The following is a 27,440-nucleotide window of genomic DNA, read 5'->3' on the forward strand; positions in this document are numbered from 1 at the left end:
CTACGACTACTACTTGGTTTGAGGTTCCTCCCCGATGGATTCTTAAATGTGCTGATTGGCCGAAGTTCACATCCCTAGCTGTGATTAACGACGTGAATAGCCAGAGTGTAGACTATGATGAAATAACGTATATCATACAAGTTATTCTTGCTGCTGCAGGGTAGTCCGTTCCATCTTTTTCTGGGACTCCATGAAAACTCGTTCCTTGGGGGATCAAAGAAATTGCAGCAGCTATAAAAGAATGTCGCACTCTTAAACTAGGGTGTCCACCCTTATGGAAAACCAGAAATTGCCAGGGAATTTTGTAAATCAAAGGAAAACCAGAAATGTCAGGGAATTCAGAAAAATCTGGAAATTCGTTCTTCTGCCAGATAAAATGGACATATTGTATTTATTTGCATAATAGAATCCCCTTATTTTGAGTTTTTATAAAATTAATTTAGGACATGTCCTTTGTCAGGAAAAATTTATAAAGAAACGTTAATAAACATTAAAAACTAGAAAAGTAGGAAAGCAAATGTTAAAGTGTTTAAAAATTAAAATTATCAATCCTATAATGCATTGTCAGATACTAACATAAAAAATCTTTGGGTTAAAACATTTTTTTCAATGACACTCCTGAACATATAGTACAAAATCACATAATAAAAATTAAGCCATAAACATGTTTGTATTATTCAAGTGGAGTTAAAAGTTCATTTCAAATCTAACGAAATGTTAAGTTAAACTTCTTGGGGTTATCACTGAACAATTAATGATATTAGAGTACATCATCAGAAATTGACTTGTATAGGAGATTCGATGTAAAACATTTGAAATTACATTTCTGAAAATATGGTAAATGTTCATGTAATCAATGTTGAATCTGGATGCATGTTCATGTTGTCCAAATGGATTGAAGAGTTCGTCTCAGTTCATTCAAAATATTAAAGGTTGTGCTTCCTGGAGCTTTCGATTATAGGATTAAAATAACTGCACACAGGTGGTTCATCTTAAGAATGAAAGATAAGTTGTGCATGATAAATAAAATAGAACCCTGTAGCGGTCCTGTAGGGACCTTCTTGTGGGAATACTGTGTCAAGTGTTTTACCTTCCAAAACAGATTGCAGTTATGGACTGTGTCTGAAAAACGATGGTGAGAAATTAGAACAAAGAAAACAGAATGAAGGAAAAAGTGAAGTGAAAATGGTTACGAGACTCACCCTTGATTATGAAGCTTAACACACATGGCCAGTGCCAATTTAGGAAACACAGTGGCATTTCACAGTGGAACTGAGCAGAAGGTAAGAGTGGGGGGGGGGGGGGGAAGAGGAAGGGGGAGGGTAGAGAGGAAGAAGTGTGATTGTCTACGGCAGCGCCGAGGGATGTGGAATAGTGGGTAACTGCTGGAAGGGAGATTTGAAAGCATAGAAGAGTGGGTTCTGATATTTTTCTAATATGTCATTTAAGATTAAAGTTAGGATTGAAATATTGGTCTAGGTGAATGAAACAATTTTCCATAATATTGCTCAGGGAGCCCTTACTGATATCTTGAAGAATTTTCTAGTCCTGATCAATAGCAGTATTATGATTGAAATACATCATACTGAGCTCAATAGCTGCAGTCGCTTAAGTGCGGCCAATATCCAGTATTCGGGAGATAGTGGGTTCGAACCCCACTGTCGGCAGCCCTGAAAATGGTTTTCTGTGGTTTCCCATTTTCACACCAGGCAAATGCTGGTGTCGGTGCGACGTAAAGCCAGTAGCAAAACAAGAAATACGTCATGTGTTGCCCCATGGCCGAAAATCTGTTATATCTTAGAATGTTGACATGTTCTAAATATCTCCTACTAAAGCTGCTGCAAATCTGACCAACATTCATGAATTCACAGCTGTTACATTTGAGCATATAGACACCTGGAGCCTATTCTACAAAAGTATGGTCTTGTACATTACAAGTTACTAGTGTGGGTTCTTGTAATGTATGTAGTTGTGCATTTCTGTTCCACAAAAGATTGAAAGTCTCTTGTATATTACCACTGAATTGTTACAAGTTTTACAAGTGACGACATATCAATAAACAGACTACGTCATAGCATGAATCAGCTGTTTATCTTCGTATTCCATTCGTTGAATTAGGTTATGCTTGCCGCATTTATCGTAATATCGTATTTTAAGGTAACTTATGCAGCAAAGATTCAAAGAAATAATATTCCTGTGAATTTCTTAATGCTACGACGTTATTTTTCAGTTTATTTCTTTGATGATACGAAATTACTCCGTTATTATCACCCATCCTGTTCTTCCGTGATCCTCGCATATGTTCCACGATAGTCTGACATACCTTGGTCTGTCATTAGGAATCGGTTGTCTTGCCGCTAATAACGATATTCGGCCGCCAAATTTAATTGTTACGAAATTGCAAACTCTGCATGAATTGTTAAAATGATGTCAAGAAAAACAAAGTTATTCATTATGAAGGAAATAGAAAAAAGGAAAGATATTTGTTTTGGTGCATTCAGCGAGATTCTGAAAAAACAAGACAAAATAAATGGTTGGATGGAAATATTTGACTTGGGTAAAAAGCTCCAAGCTCATGGAGCTTTTGAGGGGAAAAGTTGGGCGTATGTAAGAGATATTCTGCTCATTAACGATTCCAGGGATATCCTTCTTGGAACATGTTTGTTCAGTATTTTCAGGCCAACGAACAATTTGAGGAAATTTTACATCATTTATTGCAGCTACCACAGAATGTATTGACCTACAGACCGAAGATTTTTTAGTAACTTGTTTAGCAGAGAGATTTATTTCTGTTCGTAGGATGTTTTAACCTATGCCCAATATCTATCAAAAGTTCTTCCACTTGTATTGTGCTTAACCTAAAACTTTCATTGTATTGAAATACAGTGTTAAACTGTAAGTTTATTCTTTCCCTGTACAGACGCTAGTTTTCATTTTCATCACTATCACTACTGCTAGACCACATATTTATCAAAATGTATCTGAAATAAGCATATTAAAATAGCACTAGTACATTTGCGTATTAATGTCCTTTCACTGGTAGAGAATAATTCTCAATTCACTAGTAAGTTACAAGTACTAGTACTTTTGTGGAACACACTCGTAAAAATTCACTGGTAATTTGTAAGTATGGAGTAGTAAAGTACAACTGTAGAAAATTCTTTTGTGGAACAGAAAATCTGGTATTTGTACTAGTTACTAGAGAATTTACTTGTAATGTACAAGACCAAACTTTTGTGGAATAGGCCCCTGGACTGGAAAGCTTATTACGATTAATGGGTTTTATATTGTGTAGAATGTCTGCTTTGCTATTGTTGGTCTTGGAAGATATTTTTATATTATGTTTTTTGAAAATATTGGAGGTCTGGTACACATTTTTGTTATTAAGGTAAAGATGCAAAATAGTTTTATTTACTTTTTCCCTACTTAAGGTGGTTGAAGGTTGATGCTTTATTTTGTTAATTATTCTTTCTATGAAATATCTACTATAAAGTCTTTGCTATATTGTGGATGATTTTTAATTTGTGCGTGAGATCTCCTTTTGGATAATGGGATACTAAAGGCCTAATGTACCATACGATAAAATGCAGCTCGTTTATGGACTTGAGGTAAAGACAGTCTTTGTGTATTGTGTTAAGTTTGTTTGGGTTTTCTATAGATCATGTAACTAATCTTATGGTGATTAAATCTAAAAATTTAATTTTATGTTCAGCTTACAGTTCTAGGGTGAATTAAATATGTGGATCCAGAGTACTCAGGTTTGAGAGTAGCAGTAGCATCGATCAAACTCTCATCCATTATAACGAGAGTATTGTCCATGTGTCTGGCCTAAAACTGGATATCATTGGAAATCTTTGTATATTCCAAATTGTCCAGGTAAATCTCAGCCAAAATTCCTGAGGCCAGCGAACCCATAACCAGACCATTCTGTTGATACGTATTGTTATCAAAAGTAAAATAATTATTGTCCAAAACCAATTTTAGAATAGAGGTAAATTCTATGATTTCCATTTGGCTCAAAACACTGTTCTTACAAGTTCTTCTGAACGATAAACTTCAGGTATCTGAATGCTAGGTTACATATTGACAGTGTCAAATGAATGAATAGTGCTTGGCTTCAATTTCAAAATGACTGATTTTTTGAGTAATTCTTTGATGTTCTTAATAGAATTATTGGATAAAAACCGGTAATGACATCTTGGAAAATTCTCAATTGTGATGATTTGTATAATGGGCTGGGTCTGTAGTTTACTATCGGTGGAACTCGGATGCTGGCCTTGTGGATTTTGGGGAGTGATCTGTTGGTAAGAAGGCCTGGGTTCATGCTGATGAGAATGTTCCATTCTTGATCTGTTAACAGACAAGAGGTGTTTTTAAGAACTTGTTTAAGTTGACTTGGATTTTAGATGTTATTGTAATCCTATAATCAAAAGCTCCAGGAAGCACAACCTTATTTTGATAGAACTGAGATGAACTTTTCACTTCATTTGGACGTTAACATGCATCAAGATTCAGCATTTGTTGCATGAAACTGTGTTGTTACCACAAAGATGTACCCGAAATGCTGTCAATTGTGTACTGTTTTATTTACAAATATTATATATATATATTTTCAACACATGCGCACTAATAAACTGCCATCTTGAACACATAACTACTATGCTCTTGAACAAAACACTAGAATAAGAAGACTGCCACAATACCATGTCAACGTACTACCAATCACAACATGAATTGACACACTTGATTAACGACTTGCACTCACAACTCTTGCTAACAACTCCACTCAACCCTCAAGTCTGCCTCTTTATACACATTGCCTGGGCAGGTTTCTAGAAGAACATGACAACATGTTTTCTCGTAATTTCGAGAGTCTCCAGTAACTTATTTACAATGAATGTAATTTTCTGTATCTCCCTATTACCATGTGTTCCACAACATTGCAGTGGATTTATACGTAGGTCGAGTCATAAGTCATGGCAACTACTTTTCTCACGAACAGGACTCAACATGGACAATCTAAGATATGCATTTGGAAACATACGGTATGTACTTGCGTATGATGCCACTAGATGGTGTATGTAAACAATAGTGTGGGTCTGAGCATGCCCCGAAGTTCAGTGTGTGAGTGAGAGCGTCAAGAAATGGAAGTCAACAAGCAGGAGCAAAGATCATATATTAAAATAGCACACCGTCACTGCAGTTTATTACAATTCCTTTTTGTTGTACCAGTTGCGCTGTGGAGTGCGAACTAAATGTCCAGATCTTTTGGACAACGCCATAATCCTACACGATAACGCGACAGCTCATACAGCAGCCATCGTTCAGTGTCGCTTACAACGGTAGGGATGGGAGGGTCTTCCGCACCCGCCTTATTCACCTGATCTGATCCCATGTGACTATGATCTAATCCTGAAAGTCAAGAAGCCATTACGTGGACAACGGTTTGCTAACAGAGAGGACATCGTAACAGCATTTCGGCGAGAGGTGTCACACGTTAGTGATACACATGCAGCGAATGGTATTCATCGCCTGCCCCACCGCTGGCCATGCACAGTGGAAACCTTGGGTGATTATTTCGAAGGTCTGTAACCAGTGAAGACCTGTTCTTTGTACGTAGTCTTGTGAATTTGCTGTCCATACCATAATAAAACAGTGTTTACCGATGGCCTGTGTTCTGTCACTTTCCTACGAGAATCTCCTGCAGTCAGAATTTGTCTTTAGGCACTATGCAAAAGTACATGCCCTATATTTCCAAATGCAAATACGTGCTCTTACATTAAATAAACACATACATACAGCAGATGTTTCATGACAACCTCACAAATAACACACAAGTAATAAGACCATGATTTATACCAAATAAAGTCTGGCCATAACTACGTAAATAATAATACCAATAGATGTAAAGAACTTCATAGCCACACCTCGCAGGTGGTAGTAGTAGTAATAATACTGTATATTTCCATTATTTACCCATGGGTTAGAGAATCGTTTCCAAGTTATACTAGTCCATTGAACACTTGCATATACCCCCCCCTATAATTTGAAACAATTTCAACAGTCTATCACATTCGTCGACTTTGCCTTGGTCGTGCATTATATCTTCTCTCTTCCTGAACGTCACTGAATGTGCTCTCCTCCTCTTGAGTGGATCGTGCCGTGTCGGGGGTCGGTGTAACATTGCTGCCAGCCTCTTCCTCAATGGTAGTCGATACGTTCTCCTCATGACCAGATTGTGCGGTGTCATTAGTAGCCTCTCCTCCAGGTGGACCCGTGGCAGTACCGTGCTTACTCTCTGTACGCAACGGTTGGGTGACTCGCCGCAGCTCTGATGCATGGACCTTGACAGGAGGGTTGGTCTTTAGTAAGTAGACCCCATGGCCCACCTGCTTATCCACCTCGACGCGGTCAACCCACATAGTTGCAAGACCTGTGTGAAACCCTCCAGTCTTATTACTGACTGGGTGATTGTCGCAATACTTGCTGTCCTGGTAAGAAGGTCTGCGTCTCTTCGACATCTTGAGCCTTGGCCTGGGAAAGGATCTCTTCTCGGCCAAAGCTTGCTTTTCGTTGATGTCCTGCTGCTGCTTTTGCTGCCACTCTGCTAGGGAAGCAGCTTCATCATCTTGATGAGTGTGGGTGGTGGACGAATCTTCCAATCCCCGGTGCCGTATAGCTGTCGACCAAGGAACAGCTCTGCTGGGGAATAGCCGGTAACACGGTTGATGTCGTCGTAGGGCAAAGAGTGACTGCGATATCTGACAGTCCCACATTGGATGTTCCTTGTCTATTAGGTGGACCCGTAGCATTCTTTTTAGCTCCTGGTTCCATCATTCCATTGGGTTGGCCCACGGGTTGTAGATAGGGGTGGTCCAGTGCTCCACACCCCATTCAGTCATCATTTGCTGCCACTTTCTTGACGTGAACTGGCTCCCGATGTCTGACAGAATGCACCGTGGATTACTGTAGCAGCTGAATACCTCATCTTGTACAAGACTGGTGATGCGTCCCGTTGTGGCTTCTGGTATCGGAAAGGCCTGAATCCATCTTGTGAAAAGTTCGGTGATTACTTTGCTTTTTGCTATTTTGCTTTACGTCGCACCGATACAGATAGGTCTTATGGCGATGATGGGACAGGGAAGGCCTAGAAGTGGAAAGGAAGTGGCCGTGGACTTTGCCTGGTGTGAAAATGGGAACCCATGGAAAACCATCTTCAGGGCTGCTGACAGTGGGGTTCAAACCCACTATCTCCCGATGCAAGCTCACAGCTGCGCGACCCTAACCGCACGGCCAACTCACGCGGTCGGTGATTATTAGCAGTCCTGTTTTACCCCTTGATGTTCTAGTGTAGAACCCATCAAGTCCCAAGGGCGTTGCAGCCGTCTTCCTCGCTGATTGGAATCTGCCTTCCTGTTGCTCGGCTTGGTGCAGGTGCAGATGTAGCATCCTTTCACGTAATCAAGGCTGTCTTTCTGCATGTTGACCCAGAAGAATCTGTCAGATAGACTAGCATGTCTCTTCACCTCCTGAATGTCCAGCTTCAGTGCTTTCGAGGAATTTCTCGGATGTCCGTCGTGTGCTGTCTAGGGATCACCAATACTGCACACGTGTCGCAGAGAGGCGAGATCTGTATGCCAAGAGTCCTCCGTTAACTCGGAAGTTTTTGTAGCACATCTTGAACTCCCTCGCGACGAGTCGACGATCGGTATTGTCTCTCCTAATCCACTGCGTCATGGTCCTGTAGTGCTTGTCTTGTCCTTGCCATTGCTTGTTTACTCCCAGATCAAGTTCCTTCTTGATGATCATAATGATAGGTTCATTGGGTTCGCTCAGGTGTTTTTGTGGAATCTCCCTCTAGACAATATTGTTCTCTTGGCTTCAGGTTTCATCGCCGGGAGCCTAGATAAACTATCTGCTCCTATGTTCGTCTATCCTGGGATGTGACATACATCGGAATCAAATTCTGCAATTAATAGAGCCTACATTTTGAGCCAGAGACACAGTTCAACCATTTGAGAGCTGCATTTTTGGTGTATAGCTGAAACTTCTTTCTCTCCAAGTAGCCTATGAATTTGCCCCTGGCCCACACCACAGCCAAGGCTTCCTTCTCGACAGTGCAGTAGCCTTGTTCACTGAGAGATAGCTTTCTGCTTGCTTGCTTGATGTCCTTTCCGCAGTCACTCCTCTCCTGGAATAACACTGCTCCTAAGCCCGGGTCGTTGGCGTCCGTCTGAAGGCACATCTTCCGTTGAGGTTCGGGATGTGCTAGACCTGGAGCGTTGCATATCGCAGCCTTAATGCCTTGGAATGCTGCTTCTTCCTTGCTGTCCCATCGGAACGGGCAGTTATGGAGTAGATCGGCGAGTGGTATTGCCTTCTCTTCAAAGTGTGGCACAAAGCTGCTATACCATCCACACAAGCCAAGGAACCGATGTACTTGTCGCTTGGTCCGCAGGCGTTCAGTTTCCTCGATAGCTCTATTCTTCTCCGGTTGCCTGTCCAAGCCTTCAGATGTTAGGACATGGCCAAGATTTTTTCACGGTACTGGGTGAAGTGGCATTTCTCCAGTTGGCAGGTCAGTCCATGAATTTTCAGTTGTTACAGCACTTTCTTCAGGTGTACAAGGTGTTCTTGAAAATTCTTGCTGTGGATTAAGATGTCGAGACACACTTGGCAGAAATCTCCAACATATCCTGACAATACCTTATCCATCAGTTGCATGAAGGTTGCAAGAGCATTCTTCAGTCCAAAAGGCATTACTGTAAACTGGTACAATCCCCTTGGTGTCATGAAGGCGGTCAGTGGTCTAGAACTTTCCTCTACCTTCTTTTGCCAGTATCCGGAATTGAGGTCCAGCGTGCTGAAAATCCTAGACTCACTTACTTGTTTGAGCGAGTCTTTCAGGTCAGGCATGGGGTAGGCGTCACTAACGGTCTTCTCGTGCAACTTGCGGAAGTCCACACAGACAATACTCCCCATTCTTCTTTTTCGGTTGGACGGTAGGCGAAGCCCAACAGGATGTAGAGGGCTCCATGAGTTGGCCTTCTGTCTCCTGAATCTTCCTGTTGACTAAGTTGCGCTTATCTGGGTTGATTGGATATGGGCGTTGCTTGACGGGTGAGGAAGTGCTGCATTCATTGGTATGCGTTACGGGGGTAGTCCCGCCTATTTTATTGGTGATTTCTGGAAAGTCCTTTAAGGCGTGTCCTAGCTCCTCTTCTTCACTTGGTTGAAGATGGCATTGACTGGATATCTCCCAGGTCTACGTCGACTTCCACATCCTTGCGAGTCCAGAGATTTCCATCGTGCCAGGCCAGCCTCAGACGTCTGTTTTTTTCCCAAAAAGACTTCATGAGCTGCATAGTCTAGGATCACCTTGTATTCCACCAGAAAATCATGACCTAGTATGTCAGGTATTAGGTTCTGAATCACTGCGACGTTAATTACAATAGGCAGGTCCATGCATGTAGCGGTTAGGTTAGTCTGTCCTTGGATGGAGGTCACCCCGGCCGCTGCCACCACTACCCTTCCGAGATGGTGAGACTTCATAGGCGGTAGTAATCTGACAACTGTCCCATTTACAAATGAATGGCTTGCTTGGCTGTCGAGTATGGCTGAAAAATTCTCGTTGCCTATTTTCAAGATGATAGCTGGGCGAGGTTGGCCTGTTTTGTTCACAATCTGACCAATCCCTTTCCTACTTGACCAGGGTTGCTTGTCTGTCTGGTCTTGAGGTGCATTGCTGTTCCTGGTCCCATCCCCCCCTCAATCCAGAATGGGCCGAACCTAGTTTTCTGACGTAGAAGTTAGGCATTTGTTCTTCCTGTGGCCCGTTCTACCACACTGGTTGCATTTCGTAACCGAGCTGGTCCCTTCCGTTGCTCTTGTGCTCTTCTTCCAACTGGGCGATGATTCTACGCAAATCATCAAAGGATCTTGGTTGTATTACCTTCACTAGGAGTCCGATCTTATCATGGAGTAGCTCGATGATGTCAGGCAAGATCTCTTTCTCGCTTCCTTCCTGTTACAGCTGTTTGAAGAGCTAGTACTTCTGGAGGACGAACGCGCTAGCTCTCACGCTGGTGGGTTGTGCCTCATTCAGTAGCTTCCTTTCCACCGAGCTCTTCACCCCTTCGGTATTAAAACTAGCAAGGAATTCCCTCTTGAAGTCAGTCCAGTTTAAGCTCTTCAAGTTATTCCACCAAGTAACGGCTAGTCCTTTTAACCGTGGTATGATGAGTTGAACGAAGATGTCCTCCAGTAGATTAGTCCTTCCTTTTAGACTGACGATCCGTCGATGAAGCTAATAGGGTTCTCTTCCTGTCGTCCATGGAATTCCGGACGGCTCTCTATAATCTCCTTCGGGTCTTGGTGTCCTGTATTGCCAGTTAGGTTTGAGAGGGTTGGCGATAGATCCTGTTTGAGTTTCTTCTATCACGTGAAAGATGTTTTCTCTCATATTCTGTACATCTCCCTTGATGGCCGAAATTCTCCCTTCAGCCTGTTGTTTTGTGCTGGAGACCTGGATTTCCACCTCCTCCTTGAGGTTTGAGATGCCCCCTTCCAGCTGGTTTACCCTACTATCGATCTGCTCAACCTGTCCCTGTTTTGACCTGATGTCCAATATCTGCTGTGTTGATTGGTGATGTCACTAATTTGGGAATTCATCTGCAAAATTTTATCATCTGCGGTTGAAATTTTCGATTCTAGGAACTGTTCTACTTTGTAAACCTGAGTGTACACTTCTGATATTTGTCCGGTTAAAACTGAATTAACATCACAAATTTTGTCTGAAGTTTGTCATTCTGTTTACTTAAGGTGGAATTAACTATCAAAGGGTAGAGAAGGCTCCATCTATTCAATGCCATAAGCTTGTATGTTATAAAACTGGGACTAATTGCGACCCCATATATATATATATAGGGTCATCTTCAGCCTCGCTACAATTGGAAGACATGCACACATGTATGTTTAGTCCTCGGCCCGAAGGCTGGTTGGATCCTCAACAGTTCCGCCATCAGCTGTCATAGATGGCCTAGGCATCACTGAAGAGGCGTACTAGGGAAATGAGGAGTGAGGTAGTTTCCCGTTGCTTTCCTCACCGATCCAGAAGTTGCTATTACATATCAGTCTGCCAAGTCCACTGAAATACATGCACCAACTGACCCTATGAGCAATATTTTCACACCATTCATAGCAGGGACTGGCTGCAGAAGGAATGGCATTACTAGCATCACTCATACCTCAGTCACTTTCATTTTGTCAAAGCCAAGGATAAAGCTGAGACAGATCAATGAAAGTAACAAAATTGCTCTAGCCCATACCAGAAGACATAGTGCACTTGTAAACACTAGGTCCCACCAGCAAAGTCGTATGCACACATATAATCAGTGATAAATTAAATACTTAGGTATGCCACAATTTACAATCTTAATTTGAAACATTGATGAAATAGGATGCTAATTAATTTATTATTTAACCACCTATTCTATACATTAAAATTTTTATACAATTAGGAGTTGATCATTGTTATCTTAAGAATGTGAGACATGTTTCACCTTTCATAGAAGGCATCATCAGTCACTGTACCTCCTCAAGATTAAATCAGGCACCTGATTTAAAAATTAAAGTATAATTGCTAAGATCTAATACAGTATTAACATTTTTACAATAGGAGCAGTTTAAGGAAAAGAATACAATATTTGATATTGTTAATGGGTATGACAACAATATCAGCTGTTGGCTGTTGATACTAGTTGTGTAAGGAACATATACAGTGTTTGGTAACAGTGGTCTGATTTGAACATTTAATATTAAATTATTTGGAATGTTAGGAAATATATACCTGCAATTTGAGAGAATGTTAAATGAGACTTTACTCAGAAGTGCAGAAGAACACCTTTGAAACTTCTTTTACTGGTATCAATAAATGGATGTCGGTCCTTTGCTTGGTAAATTGTTCCAAGACGACGAATCAAGCCAGGGATGTTGCCACAAAACACAAGTTCGTCTTCGTGAACAAGAAAACTACCAGAATTCTTCCTCCCGATTTCTGTAACAATATGAATTTGTTCCAGAAAGTAAACAATTTCTCTCTTTTAATCTTGATCCTAAAAGTCACTCTTCTTTAGTGAGGCCTAGGTCATGCACCAAATCATTTACGTCATACCGATTATAAAGATATTAAGTTTTATCCTCAACGTCCGGTATAAAGGTACCATCACCATCTTCCACGCTTGAAGATGAGGAAGAGACACTCTCTGGTAATTGTATTGGTGGTTTTGGGACAGGAATATGAAGTCCATGTGGTACGGGGGTTGTGGCAAATGGAAGCCAGGGATACACAATGTGCTTTTTGTTTTTCGTATTGAACCTGGACACTTTACATACACATAACATTAGTCAAAATGATTTCTTTGTCCCCACCAAGCCATTGGGATTCTGAATGGCATTGATGGCAACAACTCATTGTACCATTGCTGCAGGTTTTCTACACACGTTTTATACACAATATGTGGTGCAAAATTCTTGTCCTGATCACCTAACTCATGTTAAAATATGCCAAATACAGGCTTTTTATAAATGGCATAATATTTTGCTTCTGGCCTTTAATCGTATACTGGCCACATATATAATAGAAAGAGTTCGGATTGTTCACACATTTTTGCTTCCGAACATCACTGTTACTTGCAATTTTAACACAAACTAACTCACTTATTCACTCAATCGACTTCAAGTGCACGTTGTAACTTGTACACAAAGGCGTGACGCGCTCTCAGATTCTTCTCTCAGACTACAGAGAAACACGATCTTGGCATTTTGACCTTGTCTGACATTGCGCATGCGCGAACTGCAACTGTTCTGATTGTTCTTCTGGTGTTCCTGTATGATTATCTACTCACCTCCAAAACAGAGCACATACAATATTTTCTCTCAGACATGTCCATACAACCAATCCAAACCTCATTTACAACAACAAAGCTCCATTAGCATAAATATGAGACGAATTTGTGACAAATCTGTACATGATAAGAAACAACTGGTATAAGTTTTTGCATAAGGACACTAAATGTAACGTATATCACATGCAATTACTTCTGCCGAAAAATCTTCGCAGGCCGTTGATGATTCATGGGATTGGGAAATTTTCCGATATGGATAGTTTTCTGGTTCGTAAAGATTCCACTAAAGGCAGGTTTTACTGTATTATGACTTCTTTCAAGCAACGAAGTTAAGGTGTCTGGCCCTCTCTTGCATTTAACCTAATCAAAGTACAGTTCTCATTTTACAACGTTTACAAATGCCTACACTAACTTATAACTAGACATATTAGATGCTTCTAGAAAGGATCTTGTGAATTTTTGTCGATTTCTATATGATTTATTTACAGTATTAACCTTCACAGGGTGGAATTTAACGTATTAAGTCCTGTATCAGGTAGCCTGCAAACAGTATTTTAATATATTAAACTATCAAAGATACAGCACTACTGGCACATTTTGTACTCAAAAAAACGTTCAACAGGTGAGACTAAACAACACTAACTCTAGCAGAACGGGGAATCCCTGAATAGAGTTCAGTTATTACTTTCCTGGCATATTGCAAGCAATGAGAACTCTTAGTCTTATTGTGAGTCTCCGTTTCGCTGGCCGATCGGATCATGCAATATCCAGACTTGTAGGGCATTCGGAGGCAACAGTGGCCAGGTGTTGGACTGTATGGGAACACGCAGACAGGCATATTCGTCGTCAAGTTTCCAGTCAGCCACGTGTGAGCACCACAAAGGAGGATTGCTTATTGTGCACTGAGCATGTTGTAACCCCTGCGACATTCTGTGTCATCCTGCACCATTCGTCAGACTAGCAGCAGCGGACTAGGGAATTACTGTCCCACGTGTAGGCTTCCGTTAATACCACAACAAAACTGCTGCGTTTCGAGTGCTGACGTGACCTGGAAACATGGACTGCTGACAAATGTTCAGCTATGAATCTCGGTTCTGCACTGTCCTGGATGACCCTCGTCTGCGAGTATGGTGGGCTGGGGAGAGGTCCTGTTCTTCCAGTGTTTTGGAGAGGGACAGCTGTATTACTCTTGGTGTCATGGCGTGGGGAGCCGTGGGGGTATGACTTCAGGTCACGGGTGTTAGTGATTGAGGGAACTATGATGGCACAATGGTATGTCACAGCCATCCTGCATCCTAGTGTGCTCATGTAACAATATAGTGGTGCCATTTTTCAACAGGGCAATGCTCATCCACACACGGAACATGTCTATGCACCTTCTCAGTGATGTTGAGGTATTCCTGTGGCAAGGAAGATCCCCATATATGTTCCGGATAGAACATATGTTGGACCAGCTCGGATATCATCACCTTCCCAGTGCTGGTATCAGGATATCAAGGACCAGTTACAACAGTTGTGGGCCAGCTTTCATCAGGGAGGGGATACACCCTTTCCAACCAAATTAGTGCATGCCTCCAGGCCAGAGGGGGTGCAACATTATACTGATAAGTGGGCTCGTACTGCCAAGTTCTTTGTAAATTTGACTATATTTGGTAATCACTAAAGTATCATCACGTACTCTCTGATCAGGTGAAGTTTAATTTATTTTCCTCCTCCCCTTGATGCAAGCACTTCAATTTTTTCAGGCATGTATTTTGTTTTCATAACTTGTTTGTTGTATTTTTTTGTTACTTAATTTGTTTTAATTCAGTGCTCCTTGTATTTCTTAATAAAAATACTATTCAGCTCTGTGTATAGAGAATTCAGTTGTGCGAATCTTGCAATTTATAATGAAGTTGTGTATGCTTCTCATAATAATTCTGAGAAATAAATACGTCTTGTCATAAATACTGTTACAAAATTTTGAGCTACACTGTACAACTGCTTTTTATTGCGATCTTTTCTTTTCCCTGTCTTGAATCGCCCTTGGCATCGAGAGTCCAGGCACAGAAGCAAGAGGTTGTTTTTCAAAAGTGTTCATGATGGAGTGGGGAGAGTATAAGAACCGTATGACTGTAATAGTCCTAGGTAGGGAAATCTGCATCTGATATTTTCAAGACATTAAAAACATTGAAAATTAGTAGAATCTTTGTGTACCGTACCATCAAGTGATTTCTTGAGACCACGGCTAGACCAGGAAGGCTGTACTCCGTCATGACTCCAGCAATTGTGACAGCAGGCGTGGCTCATATTCACAGAAATGCACTGTGGAGACAATCGTGGCTCATGAGCTTAATGTCACAAAGAAACCATGTCCCATGTGTTAGGTAGTGGCCTTTGATTTACAGCTTACTGGTGAACCACAGGACATTTTCTCACAACCAAGCTGAAAATATAGGTGAAGCTAAATCCGCCTCCTGCAGAGGTACGTTCAAAAAGGGCACATGAGAATTCTTTTTACAGATGAAAAAGTTTTCACTGTTGAATATTTTAATGTCGAAAATGACTAGGGGTATGCCTCATCTCGTGAAATCCATGCAAGAGCTCAGAGGATCCAGCGAGGCCATCATCCTCTCTCTTCAGTAATGGTTTTGTGGGATTTGAGCTATTCTGGCACCACTGAACTCCATTTCTGTGAGCAAGGAGTGAAAACTTCAGTGAAGGTCTATGAAGAGATAGTGTTAGGACCAATAATTTAACCCTTTAGCAACACACTTTTTAAAAATCAAGATGCAGTTTCCAGTAACATTTCTGCACCAGCGCACAAAGACAAGACCACCCAGGAGTGGCTTCAAGTCAATGTTCCAGACTTCTTAACTCCAGCTGATTGGCCTTCCTCCAGCCCCAACTTCAATCCCTTGGATTGCTGGCTGTGGTTTGTACTTGAGGAGTTAATCCGCAAGAAGACACACCCTAGTATCGACAGCCTGAAGCGCTACCTGGTGAAAACAGTGGTGGATTTCCCTTGGAGACCGTGTGTTCTGCCGTAGATGACTGGCCTAAGAGACCTGCTGCCTTTGTAAAGGTAAACGGCGACCATTTTCAGAAGTGGTTGGTGCTATGCATTGACAGTAGGTATAATATAAATATATAAGAGGAATAAAATATATTTATATTTGTTTTTATTTTAAAATCTTGTAACAGTATTTATTACAAGACTAGGTACAGTGCAAGATTTTAAACTGAATCCTGAATAAAGTGGAACAACAAATATGTCAAAGTTTCACAGTCCTTGGAGGCTTCAGTTTAAAAAAAAAAAAAAAAAAAAAAAAAAAGTATATTGGTGTATTTGGTACTTTCCTAAGCAAGAGATGGTGAATTTCATAACCTTCATCTTTTCAGGCAGCCAAGGACGAAACAGATAAGGTGGAGGGTGTAGTGTCCATCGCAGAAGGGAGTAGCGAAGACTTGCAGCCTGCTGTTATTCGCAATGTACTATGGCAGATGGACCTGGACCGCAAAACAAAGGCCCTGAAACAACTGCAGGGTCATGTGATGAGAGATGGTTACTCCAGTGGCAAGTTAAAGGGCCAGTAAGTCTCCTTAAACTTCCGGTTAAAGCTTTACTTTGATTAGATTATTATGAATATCACTATAAAATCAGAATTAAAGGAGAGATTCACATGTACAGCACAGCGCTATTCGGTTCAAGGCGTGTAGCTGTTGGCTTTAAGAAGAAAGTGGGTTCGAACTCCATTTCAGCTCTTTTGAAGATGGATTTTCACAGTTTCCCCCTTTTCATACCAGGCAAATGCTGGGGCTGTACATTAAGGTCAATCTCTTCCTTCCCAGTTCTAGTCCTGTCTATCCCATTACCATAAAACCTTCAGTTGATGCAACATAAAATAAATTCAGTAGAGATAGGAAATGTCTAAAACCGGGTGAGTTGGCCTTGTGGTTAGGGGTGTGCAGTTGTGAGCTTGCATCTGGGAAATAGTGGGTTTGAACCCCACTGTTGGCAGCCCTGAAGATGGTTTTCCATGGCTTTCCATTTTCACACCAGACCATAAGACCTATCTGTGTCTGTGCAATGTAAAGCAGATTGTAGAAAACTAAATCTTGTTTTTGGGAAAATTTAATAATTAAGATAATGATTTTAATAATGTCCGTGTTCAATACACTTCCAATTATGAGGTAATTATTTTTGTAAAAACGAGCTGTGCAGTGAATGGAACAGGAATATGTTACTTGTAAAACCATTGTTACACAGTCACCATAATTTAGTTTGGTCAGATATTTGGAAGTCATTTTTTCTACATATTGCATTTTTCCATGAATTTTAGGAAATTTTATTGATCATTTTCAGTAATTGTTCAGGTCATCAACATCTGCCTCCTGTGATGCAATAGTTCTGCCTGTTTTCTTTTCTCGATGGATACAATATTTTTTTCATCTTTCTCTTCGCAAATTCCAGCCTCATCCTTGTCTGTGGCAGTACAGAAGCTGAAGAGGTAGCGGTGGTGCTGAGTAATGACATTCAGAGCGCAACAAGTGGGTCTGAGTATTATGAGAGGTGTTACTCATAGGGTCAGTAATGCTGGAATAGCATGTCTGGCCCAGTGAGGAAAGCAAGGGTGAACTACACAGTACGAAGGTCGATAATACAAACTGGATTTTTGTTCCTGAACATCAACAGATTGGTAAGACTTTCCTCACACTTCTGCTATGCTTAGGTGGGACCGTTAGGAGTGGGGAGAGCTTGCTATTAGATATTTCTCGCCATTTTGTCAGCAACGCTCACAATGTCGGAGTTACAGTGGCGGAACTTGCCAGAGATTGACTGCACAGTTCATTGATCAAACATGGTCAAGGACGCATGTGTTTGCCTGGCATAAAAAGTTCAAGGAAGGATGAGAATGTGTGGAAAATCAACAAAACAGTCACCGTCCTCGGACCAGCATTACAGACAAAAACATTATTATTGACGGGCGAGAGTATGGAAAATTGCCTATCAGGTCTGAATAAGTTATGGGAGCTGTCAAGCAATCATCACAAACGACCTACAATTCTGTAAAGTGTGTTCCAGTTGAGTCCCTCGCCTTTTGACCGAAGATCTGAAGTTGAGACGTTTGAAGGTCTGTCGGAGGCTTACAGCAAGGTTTGCGGAAGAAGGTGATGCATTTTTGAGTCAGATTGTCACCTGCGACAAAACATGGGTCCACCACTACACTCCCAAATCCAAACAAGCCAGTAAGGTGTGGCGGAGGAAAGGGAAGACTGCATCAGTCAAAGCCAAGACTTGGCTGTCAGCTGGAAAGGTTCTTGCAACCTTTTTTTTTTTTTCGATTGGTGAGGCATTTTCCTGATTGATTTTTGCATGAGTGACACACAATCAGTGCTGCTTACTACTGCGAGCTGTTGAACAAGGCGAGGGTGGCATATCGCCGCAGAAGAGACCAACCGATTCGACAGGTCATCATCCTCCAGAATAATGTGCGGCCCCATACTGCAGCTCTGTCTGCAAGCTACAGGAAATGCACTGGACTACACTTGATCATCATCCTTACAGTCTGAACTTATCGCCGTGCGATTCCCATTTGTTTTGTTTGGACCTCTTACCGGGCGAGTTGGCCATGTGCGTAGAGGCGCGCGGCTGTGAGCTTGCATCCGGGAGATAGTAGGTTCGAATCCCACTATCGGCAGCCCTGAAGATGGTTTTCCGTGGTTTCCCATTTTCACACCAGGCAAATGCTGGGGCTGTACCTTAATTAAGGCCACGGCCGCTTCCTTCCAACTCCTAGGCCTTTCCTATCCCATCGTCGCCATAAGACCTATCTGTGTTGTTGCGACGTGAAGCCCCTAGCAAAAAAAAAAAAATGTTTGGACCTCTTAAAGAAGTTCTAGGAGGGCAACGATTTGAAGATGACGAGAGTGTGTAAGACTTAGTGCGCAACTGGCTGGTGGCACGAGCCTGTTCTTTTTACAATGGGGGCATCGAAAAGCTGCCCATACGCTGGGACAAATGCATTTCGAAAGCAAGAAACTATGTGGGAAAATAAATTGTAATGGCCTTGTGTTTTTCAGTAAATGAATTTAAATAAAAAATAACATCCAATTTGATCCCCCCTCATAGATCTGATGACAAACAAATGAGGAATGTTTGTGATTTCTCCTTATCTGCTGCCAAAAGAATGACATCTGTCTCCCCTGACCTAAACAAGGCATTTTGTACTTACATGTGACTACCGTCATTTGATAAGATACAGTCCTTCAGATTGCTTCCCGACATATCCATGTACTGTTTGAATTAATAATGGATATTGTACCAGGAAAGCCTATGTCCTGGCCCATATCAATCGAAAGAAACGTTATTCCAGCATAAAATATCAGTCTGACATACGAACATTTAAATAAAGGAATGTTCCAGCATGTGCCAGACTTCACGAGTGCACTAGGTGAAGTCAAGTGACGTCACCTGTCGCTCAAAGCTCACCTCCCCTAGAGATATTTCTCGAAAAGAATTTTCTTTTCGCAAGCTTTTCAACGCCTTAACCAATTTCAACGGGACAAACGCTGAATTGTAGCTGACGTCATGAAAGTTAATCCCTGTGAATTTCGAATTAATCCATCCCATGGTTGTTGAGTTATAATACCGGGCGAGTTGGCCGTGCGCGTAGAGGCGCGCGGCTGTGAGCTTGCATCCGGGAGATAGTAGGTTCGAATCCCACTATCGGCAGCCCTGAATATGGTTTTCCGTGGTTTCCCATTTTCACACCAGGCAAATGCTGGGGCTGTACCTTAATTAAGGCCACGGCCGCTTCCTTCCAACTCCTAGGCCTTTCCCATCCCATCGTCGCCATAAGACCTATCTGTGTCGGTGCGACGTAAAAAGCCCCTAGCAAAAAAAAAATTGAGTTATAATAATTTAAAGTCTAAGAAAATTATACACTCACGGTCACATGGCCAAGAGAAACCACCCCTCCCAGCGCCGGTATATATATGTCAAGGCTAACAAGCAGAGCAGCGCAGTACAAGGACGAGTACACAGATGTGAGTGAGTGAGACAGAGGAGAGACCGACCCTTGTACAGTATGTCCGCGCAGTCACGGTGAAAGTACTTGCCGTCACGTTTCCGGAACACAACGTTATATCACCGACAAAATTATAAAAGACGTCTCACTGTATTTAGTACATCGCATCGCGACTACAGTCTAATTCTAAAGACATTCGAGAATATAATACGAGTGAACTTACTGAAGTGCAAATACCAAACATTTAACGTTCACAGAATATATCATTACGTGTAGACTTAGTTTCCTTCACATGATATTGAACTTCTACAGAAACTAATGTGTAGAATTACCAGAACTCATTTCTTTTCGAGTATTGAACTGTATTTCTTTATTCACGCCATATTAGTATACGACTTACAGTAGTAATCTGGGTGAATACTAAGAACTTTTTCTGGGGTAATATGACGTTATAATAACAAGATAATCAGAAAATAATCCTTAGTGACTTAATGACCGTGTTCAAAGACTGTGATTATAGACTATGATTTGCCTTTTTCAAGTGTGAACTGTGTAATTATGGACGTTTCAGTAACAACTTTAAATAGTATTTCATACAGGAAGGACTGTGATTATTCATTTAACGTCTTAAAGTTCAATTACGCCATAAACTGTGTTCAACAATAAATGGCAGTGTCAGTGATAACTACTCGCACTAAGTGAATTTTTCGTGTGCGAAAAATCACCTTAACGAGCTGCAATTCTACACGATCCAGTTCCAGCTATCATCACCTCATCGGGGGACGTCAACATGGCGTGTTAAGGGAACGCCGCCGATCCTGATTCTCCACGGAACATTCCAGATGTTCTCATGGTTTCTCAGAAGTGATTAATTTAATTTTCATATCTCATAGAAAGACTTTAGGCTTTTCAAGTGTGCTATACATCAAGGTTTACAAACTGAAAAACTGAAAAATTTTAACAGAAATTTAATTTCTCATGTCAATTTGCAATTACAAGTGTGTGCTCATATTTAGAAAGACTTTAGGTGGAAATCTAATACCTCGTTTTCTCACATATGAAAGACTGGAATTAGTGACATTCATTTAATTTTCATGAACAGAATTCAGGAAGATTACGTTCAAACTTTTAATTTCAATGCCAGATTTGAGTCCAATAATCATATTGCAGGGTGAAAAATTAATAAATTGTTAAAAAAAAAATGTATTCGCTCTGCGAGTCTATCCTACTCTGTATCGGCTCCAAAACCAAGTTCCACTCCCTGAGGTCCTACTCGTGCCCTTTCCCAAAAAACTTTTCCTGGTACAATATGTTGAAACAGATGCTCACCAAGTTTGTCAAGCCAAGTGTAGTTAAAGGATGATAATGAATTAATTATTTGTATTCAAACCTCAAACTTGGTTAAGGCTCCAGAAGATGAACACAAATCTGTTTTTCTCATCAGTCTGAAACTATTTGTATGCAGCCTATGATTGCATGTTTAATAAGTTCCCGTTTTTAGAATGATGTGCTAACACGCCATTGAAGAAACAGTTTTCTTTGTAGAAGAGAAAACGAAACGAGAGATGATGCTGTGAATGAACTCCAAAGCCACTTTCAGCTCTTCAGATAAACATGTGTAGTATTGTAAGTAACCAAACTACAAATGATTCAAAATGGGCACGTGTGTAGCTGATGGACATCATATAAATATGAAAGGATTTCTAGATTCATGCTGTCTGTTCTTACCATATAAGATAGGCAGAGTGTGAATGAATTTTTTGCCTGATTAAGAACAGGACCCAGTTCAGGTCATTGATGTCCAATGGATCTTTGGAAGAAATTTCCATTGAAGACCAGAAGTTCTGAAGTATCAATCAGTCACCACTGATCTACATTTGTGAACATACCAGTTTACCGAGCAGCACGTCTCCTTTCCCTCAAAGTCTTCCCAGCACAAACTGCAACATTTTTTTAACACTCAGATGTCTCTCACTATTAATACCTAATCAAATGACCCATACATACAAAGTAGCAGGATCGATACAATGATATGCAGAGCTATTTCCATATTAATGAGCACAGTGGATTACAATGAAGAGATGCAAATAATTAAACAAATGGCAAGCCATCACACCGTACTAACGGAGCTGTTACACCAAATCAAATTGCGTCCAACATAGTCAACACTTCAAGAGCTCCTCAAAATAAACAACACACGATCAAAGTTGAGAAGGAATTAAGAGAGCTCAAGAAAATATGCACCTCGAATTCTGAATATTCCACTCCATTCACTCCAGAAGAAGTTACAATAGCACTGAAAGATATGAAAGCAGGAAAGGCTCCAGGTTTCGATGGTATTCATCCAGAGTTCTTTCTCAACTGTGGTAAAAATGTAAGAATATGGTTAGCTAAATTTTTCACAGACATTCTTCTATCAGGCAATATACCCCATGAATTAAAGAGGGCAAAAATCATTGCTATTCTTAAACCTGGCAAACCTAACAACGAACCTCAAAGCTATAGACCCATTGCTCTGCTTAGCATGATCTATAAACTTCTGGAAAGAATTATTTATAACCGTATTTGCCATATCATTTTCAAAAACTTACCTGTTGAACAAGCTGGCTTCCGCCCACACCGAAGTTGTACAGATCAGGTCCTTTCTATGACAACATTCATAGAGGCTAATTTTCAGAAACACCAGAAAACTTCAGTTGCCTTCGTTGATCTAACCAGCATATGATACTGTGTGGAGACAAGGATTGATTCTCAAACTTCTACGAATCATTCCATGCCTGCACATTGGAAATCTTATTAACAACATGCTCAGTAACAGAAACTTCCGGGTTCAAATTGGCAATAGTACGAGCTCACTGAGGAATCTTAATAATGGTCTCCCACAAGGTTCTGTGCTGGCTCCCCTTTTGTTCTGTTTATATATAGCAGATATGCCAGAGACTACATCTAGGAAGTTTGGGTACGCAGATGACTGGGGCCTTGCTGTTAGCCATATAGACTTCAAAGTTACCGAGGATATTCTAACCAGAGACCTATCTACTATGGGACGATATTTTCGTGACTGGAGGTTACAGCCAAGCGCAGCAAAGTTAGTAGTTGCTTCGTTCCATCTCAACAATAAACAAGTGAATAGAGAACTGAAAGTTCACTTTGATGTCTCACATACCAAGTATCCAAAATTTCTAGGAGTCATTCTAGATAGGACTCTTAGTTTCAAAGAACATCTTAACAGAACTGCCGCCAAACTCAGAACCAGAAATAATATCCAGCAGAAACTGTGCGGCACAACATGGGGGTCAACAGCTTCTACACTTCGGACTTCTACCCTTGGCCTAGTTTATCCCGTGACTGAATATTGTGTTCCAATCTGGATAAACAGCGCTCATGTTAAGCTTGTTGATACTCAGCTCAACCAAACCATGCGTTTAATATCAGGGACAATCCGATGTACTCCAACATACTGGCTGCCATCATTAAGTCACATACCACCTCCATCCGTGAGAAGAGAACAAGCACTTACCAAGGTGGACAATAATATGTGCAACAATTCTTCTCTTCCATTACATCTTGACCTCCCTGTTATTAACAGGAAGATACTTCGCTCTCGTCACCCTCCATTGAATACTGCAAGGAAGCTTGCTGAAAGTAATTTCAACATGATTGACAGCTGGAAGCAATTATGGAAGACCTCTGCAACACCAGAACAGCAAGCTATGCCATGCATCACATCTAAGCCACCAGGTTTTGAGCTCGCCAGAAAAATTTGGTGTACTCTAAACCGAATCAGAACTAATTGTGGTATATGTGCAGACTCCCTTTATAAATGGAAGAAAATTCCATCTCCCGAGTGTAGTTGTGGTGCTGAAAGACAAACTGTTCAGCATATTATCCAAGAATGCCCTCTATCAGCCTTCTCAGGAGATTCAGCCGAGTTCCTGATGACTACTCAAAACGGTGTTAATTATATTAGAGATACCAATCTGACATTTTGACTTAATGTGTTCAGACATGAAAATAATATTAAAATACTTTTATTGTGATGTGATTGTAAACCATACGATAAATAAATAAAATAAATGCATTTAGGGCACTTGTCCAGGTGGCAGATTCCCTATCTGTTGTTTACGTAGTCTTTTCTTAAAATAATTGCATAGAATTTGCAAATTTATTGAACATCTCCCTTGGTAAATTATTCCAATCCCTAACTCTTCCTATAAACGAATATTTGCTCCAATTTGTCCTCTTGAATTCCAACTTTATCTTAATATTGTGATCTTTCCTACTTTCAAAATCGCCACTCAAACTTATCCGTCTACTAATGTTATTCCAGTCCATTTCTCCATCGACAGCTCGGAACATACCACTTATATGATACTAGTTTAAGATTAATTTAAAATACAAAGACATATATTTGTGAATGTATATATATTGATTAGATGGAAACATTCAACCCCTATAATTGTGAACATACCACTTTACCGAGCAGCAAGTCTCCTTTCCCTCCAAGTCTTCCCAGCACAAACTGCAACATTTTTGTAACACTCAGACGTCTCACACTATTAATAACTAATCGAATGACCCATACATACAAAGTAGCATGATTGATACTATGATATGCAGAGCTATTTCCATATTAATGAGCACAATGGATTACAAATGAAGAGATGCAAATAATTAAACAAATGGCAGAAGAAAGCAACCATCCTCCGGGCACAGTAGATAAATTATTAAATTAAGAAAAGAAAAATGCCCGAAAAACCACTTTTGAAAGAAAAATATATGGTTCTCAACTACTTTAACAAGAATACATACAAAATAGCTAATATTATCTAAAAACAAGGTATATAATTGCTTTTAAAACTAACAGCACACTGCAGAGACACATCAGCAAATGCAACCTAAGCAAAAAGACCCTTTTTCCAAGTCAGGAGTCTATGAACTCAAGTGCCAAGAACCTAACTGCATTGCCACATATATAGGCCGAACAAGACATAATTTCAACATAAGATACAAAGAATGCAAAAATGCAATCAGATAAATCGGCATTCAGCCTTCGGAGGGCACATAAATGACAGTTTGCACCATTTCACAGATCTAAAAATTTTGCACATTGAAAATAAAAGTAAATCGTTGAATGTGAAGAAAGCAATCGAAATTTACATAGCAAAAACCACTACCGAAAACAACCTGAATGAATATATAGTGTTTAAAAATTGCCCCCTCTTTGATTTAACATCTGGACATTTTACACTTTTTGCATTACTGCTTCATGAATCCCACAGGAGGAAATCTGGCTTAAATGTCAGGAATGTGGGGTAGGATATTCTTATCTGTAGTAAAGCAGAGTCTTTGTCACTGGAGACTATTTTTAGATTATCATTTATCACTAAAAATGACTTTTTACAAGAAACACACTAATTCTATTCCATGCTTTTAGTCAAATCATTAGCTTGCATTTCTCCCTAATACACACAAAATACATTAGAACATCAGGAAGTGAAGAACCAACTTACTCCTCCCCTCTCAATAAACAGAACTATGCCCCACAAGATTTCTCCCAGCTCACCTACTTCCCCTTCTCTCTAAACAGAACAGAGTTGATAGAAAAAGCAAAATCTTTGAATATTAAAGGAAACAATCAAAATTTACAGAGCAAAGCAACTATAAAATGCCCCCTTTTTGCCCGACTTAATTTACACCTGAATTAGTGCTTAATGATCTACGTTATCACGTATCGTTGAAAATTACACTTTACAATATACTGTTGAGTGTGGGTTGTACTCAGAATTTTTAAATTAAACACAGTAAACACCATTTAGTTTAGAACACTTTACTAGTATACAACATTAGTATTTACATGCCGTACCTATTGCATACAAACATGATGAAAATAGTTTCAAGGTCCCTATTCATCATCACTAGGCACTTTATCACTATCACTAGAGGCGCGCGGCTGTGAGCTTGCATCCGGGAGATAGTAGGTTCGAATCCCACTATCGGCAGCCCTGAAAATGGTTTTCCGTGGTTTCCCATTTTCACACCAGGCAAATGTACCTTAATTAAGGCCACGGCCGCTTCCTTCCAACTCCTAGGCCTTTCCTATCCCATCATCGCCATAAGACCTATCTGTGTCGGCGCGACGTAAAGCCCCTAGCAAAAAAATTATCGCTATCACTGCCGCTATCAGATGTGCCCCACACTGCTTTGTGTCCGGTCCGTTCGTGCATTGGGAATTTGTGGTTTTGAAGCTATTGGGTTCCATTTCTGCTGGGATTAATTTCCACGCATCTGGGATTCATTCACACATTTGAGAAATTGAAGGCTTCTTGAGTCGCCCGCTCGGTGTCTAGAATTGCACCTCCATTCACAGTAGATATGCCACAAATATACTTTAAATGGTTGGTTGATAGGGACTTCTAGGGATTGTTGCATTCCCGTCATTTCACCAGGAATCACAACCCTATCAGATTGCTGTTTTATAATTTTTTTCACTTTCTCGGTCAAGTGACCAGTGATGCTGTCAATCGCCAACCTGGATGACTGATGTAACAGAGCACCAGGACGATGAAACCACGCTGTTTTTAACCAGTTCGTGTACAAATCTTTGGTCATCCACCCCTTTTCGTGCACTCTCACCTGCATCCCTGGGAGCAGCTTTTCCTTTGGGATTTGCTTTTCACTGAAAAATTGCAAATGACAGTAGTTTGTTCCCATCAGCAGTGATGCACAATATTACAGTACAACGTTTGTTTTTCAGCTCCTGCAGTTTGAATTTGAACAGTTTCTTCGCCCGCTTTGTTGACTGTAGTTTCCCCAGGCATTTGAAAAATACAGAAGTTTAATCAGCATTTCCTATTGCTCCCATGCTGTAATAATGTGTTTTCCTTAAATTTATGACATGTCGTTGAAATGTGAGCAGTTTTTCCTGGTTCGTTTTGGGTAGTCGCTGAGCCATTGGCATTCTTCTGCGAATCGCTGACTCTTGTCATGCCATAAAACACCTTGTCCAACTGTAACTTGCTTTAAATTGACTTTCAGGAATTTCCATTCTTTCAACAATTTTTCGTCCTTCAAACTGTAAAATTTCAACTGAAATAGAAAAGCAGTCTTCTTGTGTTTTATGTATCTTCTCCTCTGCTTCCCCTCCCCTCTCTGCGGAAGAGAAGTTAATACGCTGATGTTTGAATACTAATACAATCATTATTTGTTAATACTTGTTCATATTATCACCAAATTCTCAATCATTGACAAGTTTACATAACATGAACAATACTGTACATATATATGCATGATTTAAGTGATTTGATAGAATTTGAGGATGTTCTTGTAGAATGAAACGTCATTCTTTGTTTAACTCTTTCTGGTCTAACTGCGAACATAGCTCGCAGCGGCAAAAATTATGTTCAGGCTGCACTGCGAACATAGCCCATAGTAAGGTTTGACAGTTCACTAAAAATCGAGAACGAGCTATGCACGCATTCTGGTGGCTACATCGTTTCTTCATGTGTTAGTTATGAGAGTATTT

General features: G+C 40.6%; 1 protein-coding gene across 1 annotated transcript in view; it reads left to right on the top strand.

The window, feature by feature from the left end:
* Positions 1–27,440, top strand: part of Enoph (Enolase-phosphatase) — a 111,952-nt gene that overhangs the window by 24,446 nt on the left and 60,066 nt on the right. The window contains exon 3 of the mRNA XM_067135418.2: positions 16,287–16,477. Within this exon, the coding sequence (XP_066991519.2) occupies positions 16,287–16,477 (191 nt within the window). The remainder of the gene's footprint in view (positions 1–16,286; positions 16,478–27,440) is intronic.

This window comes from Anabrus simplex, chromosome 1 (assembly GCF_040414725.1).
Source record: "Anabrus simplex isolate iqAnaSimp1 chromosome 1, ASM4041472v1, whole genome shotgun sequence".
Classification (NCBI taxonomy): domain Eukaryota; kingdom Metazoa; phylum Arthropoda; class Insecta; order Orthoptera; family Tettigoniidae; genus Anabrus; species Anabrus simplex.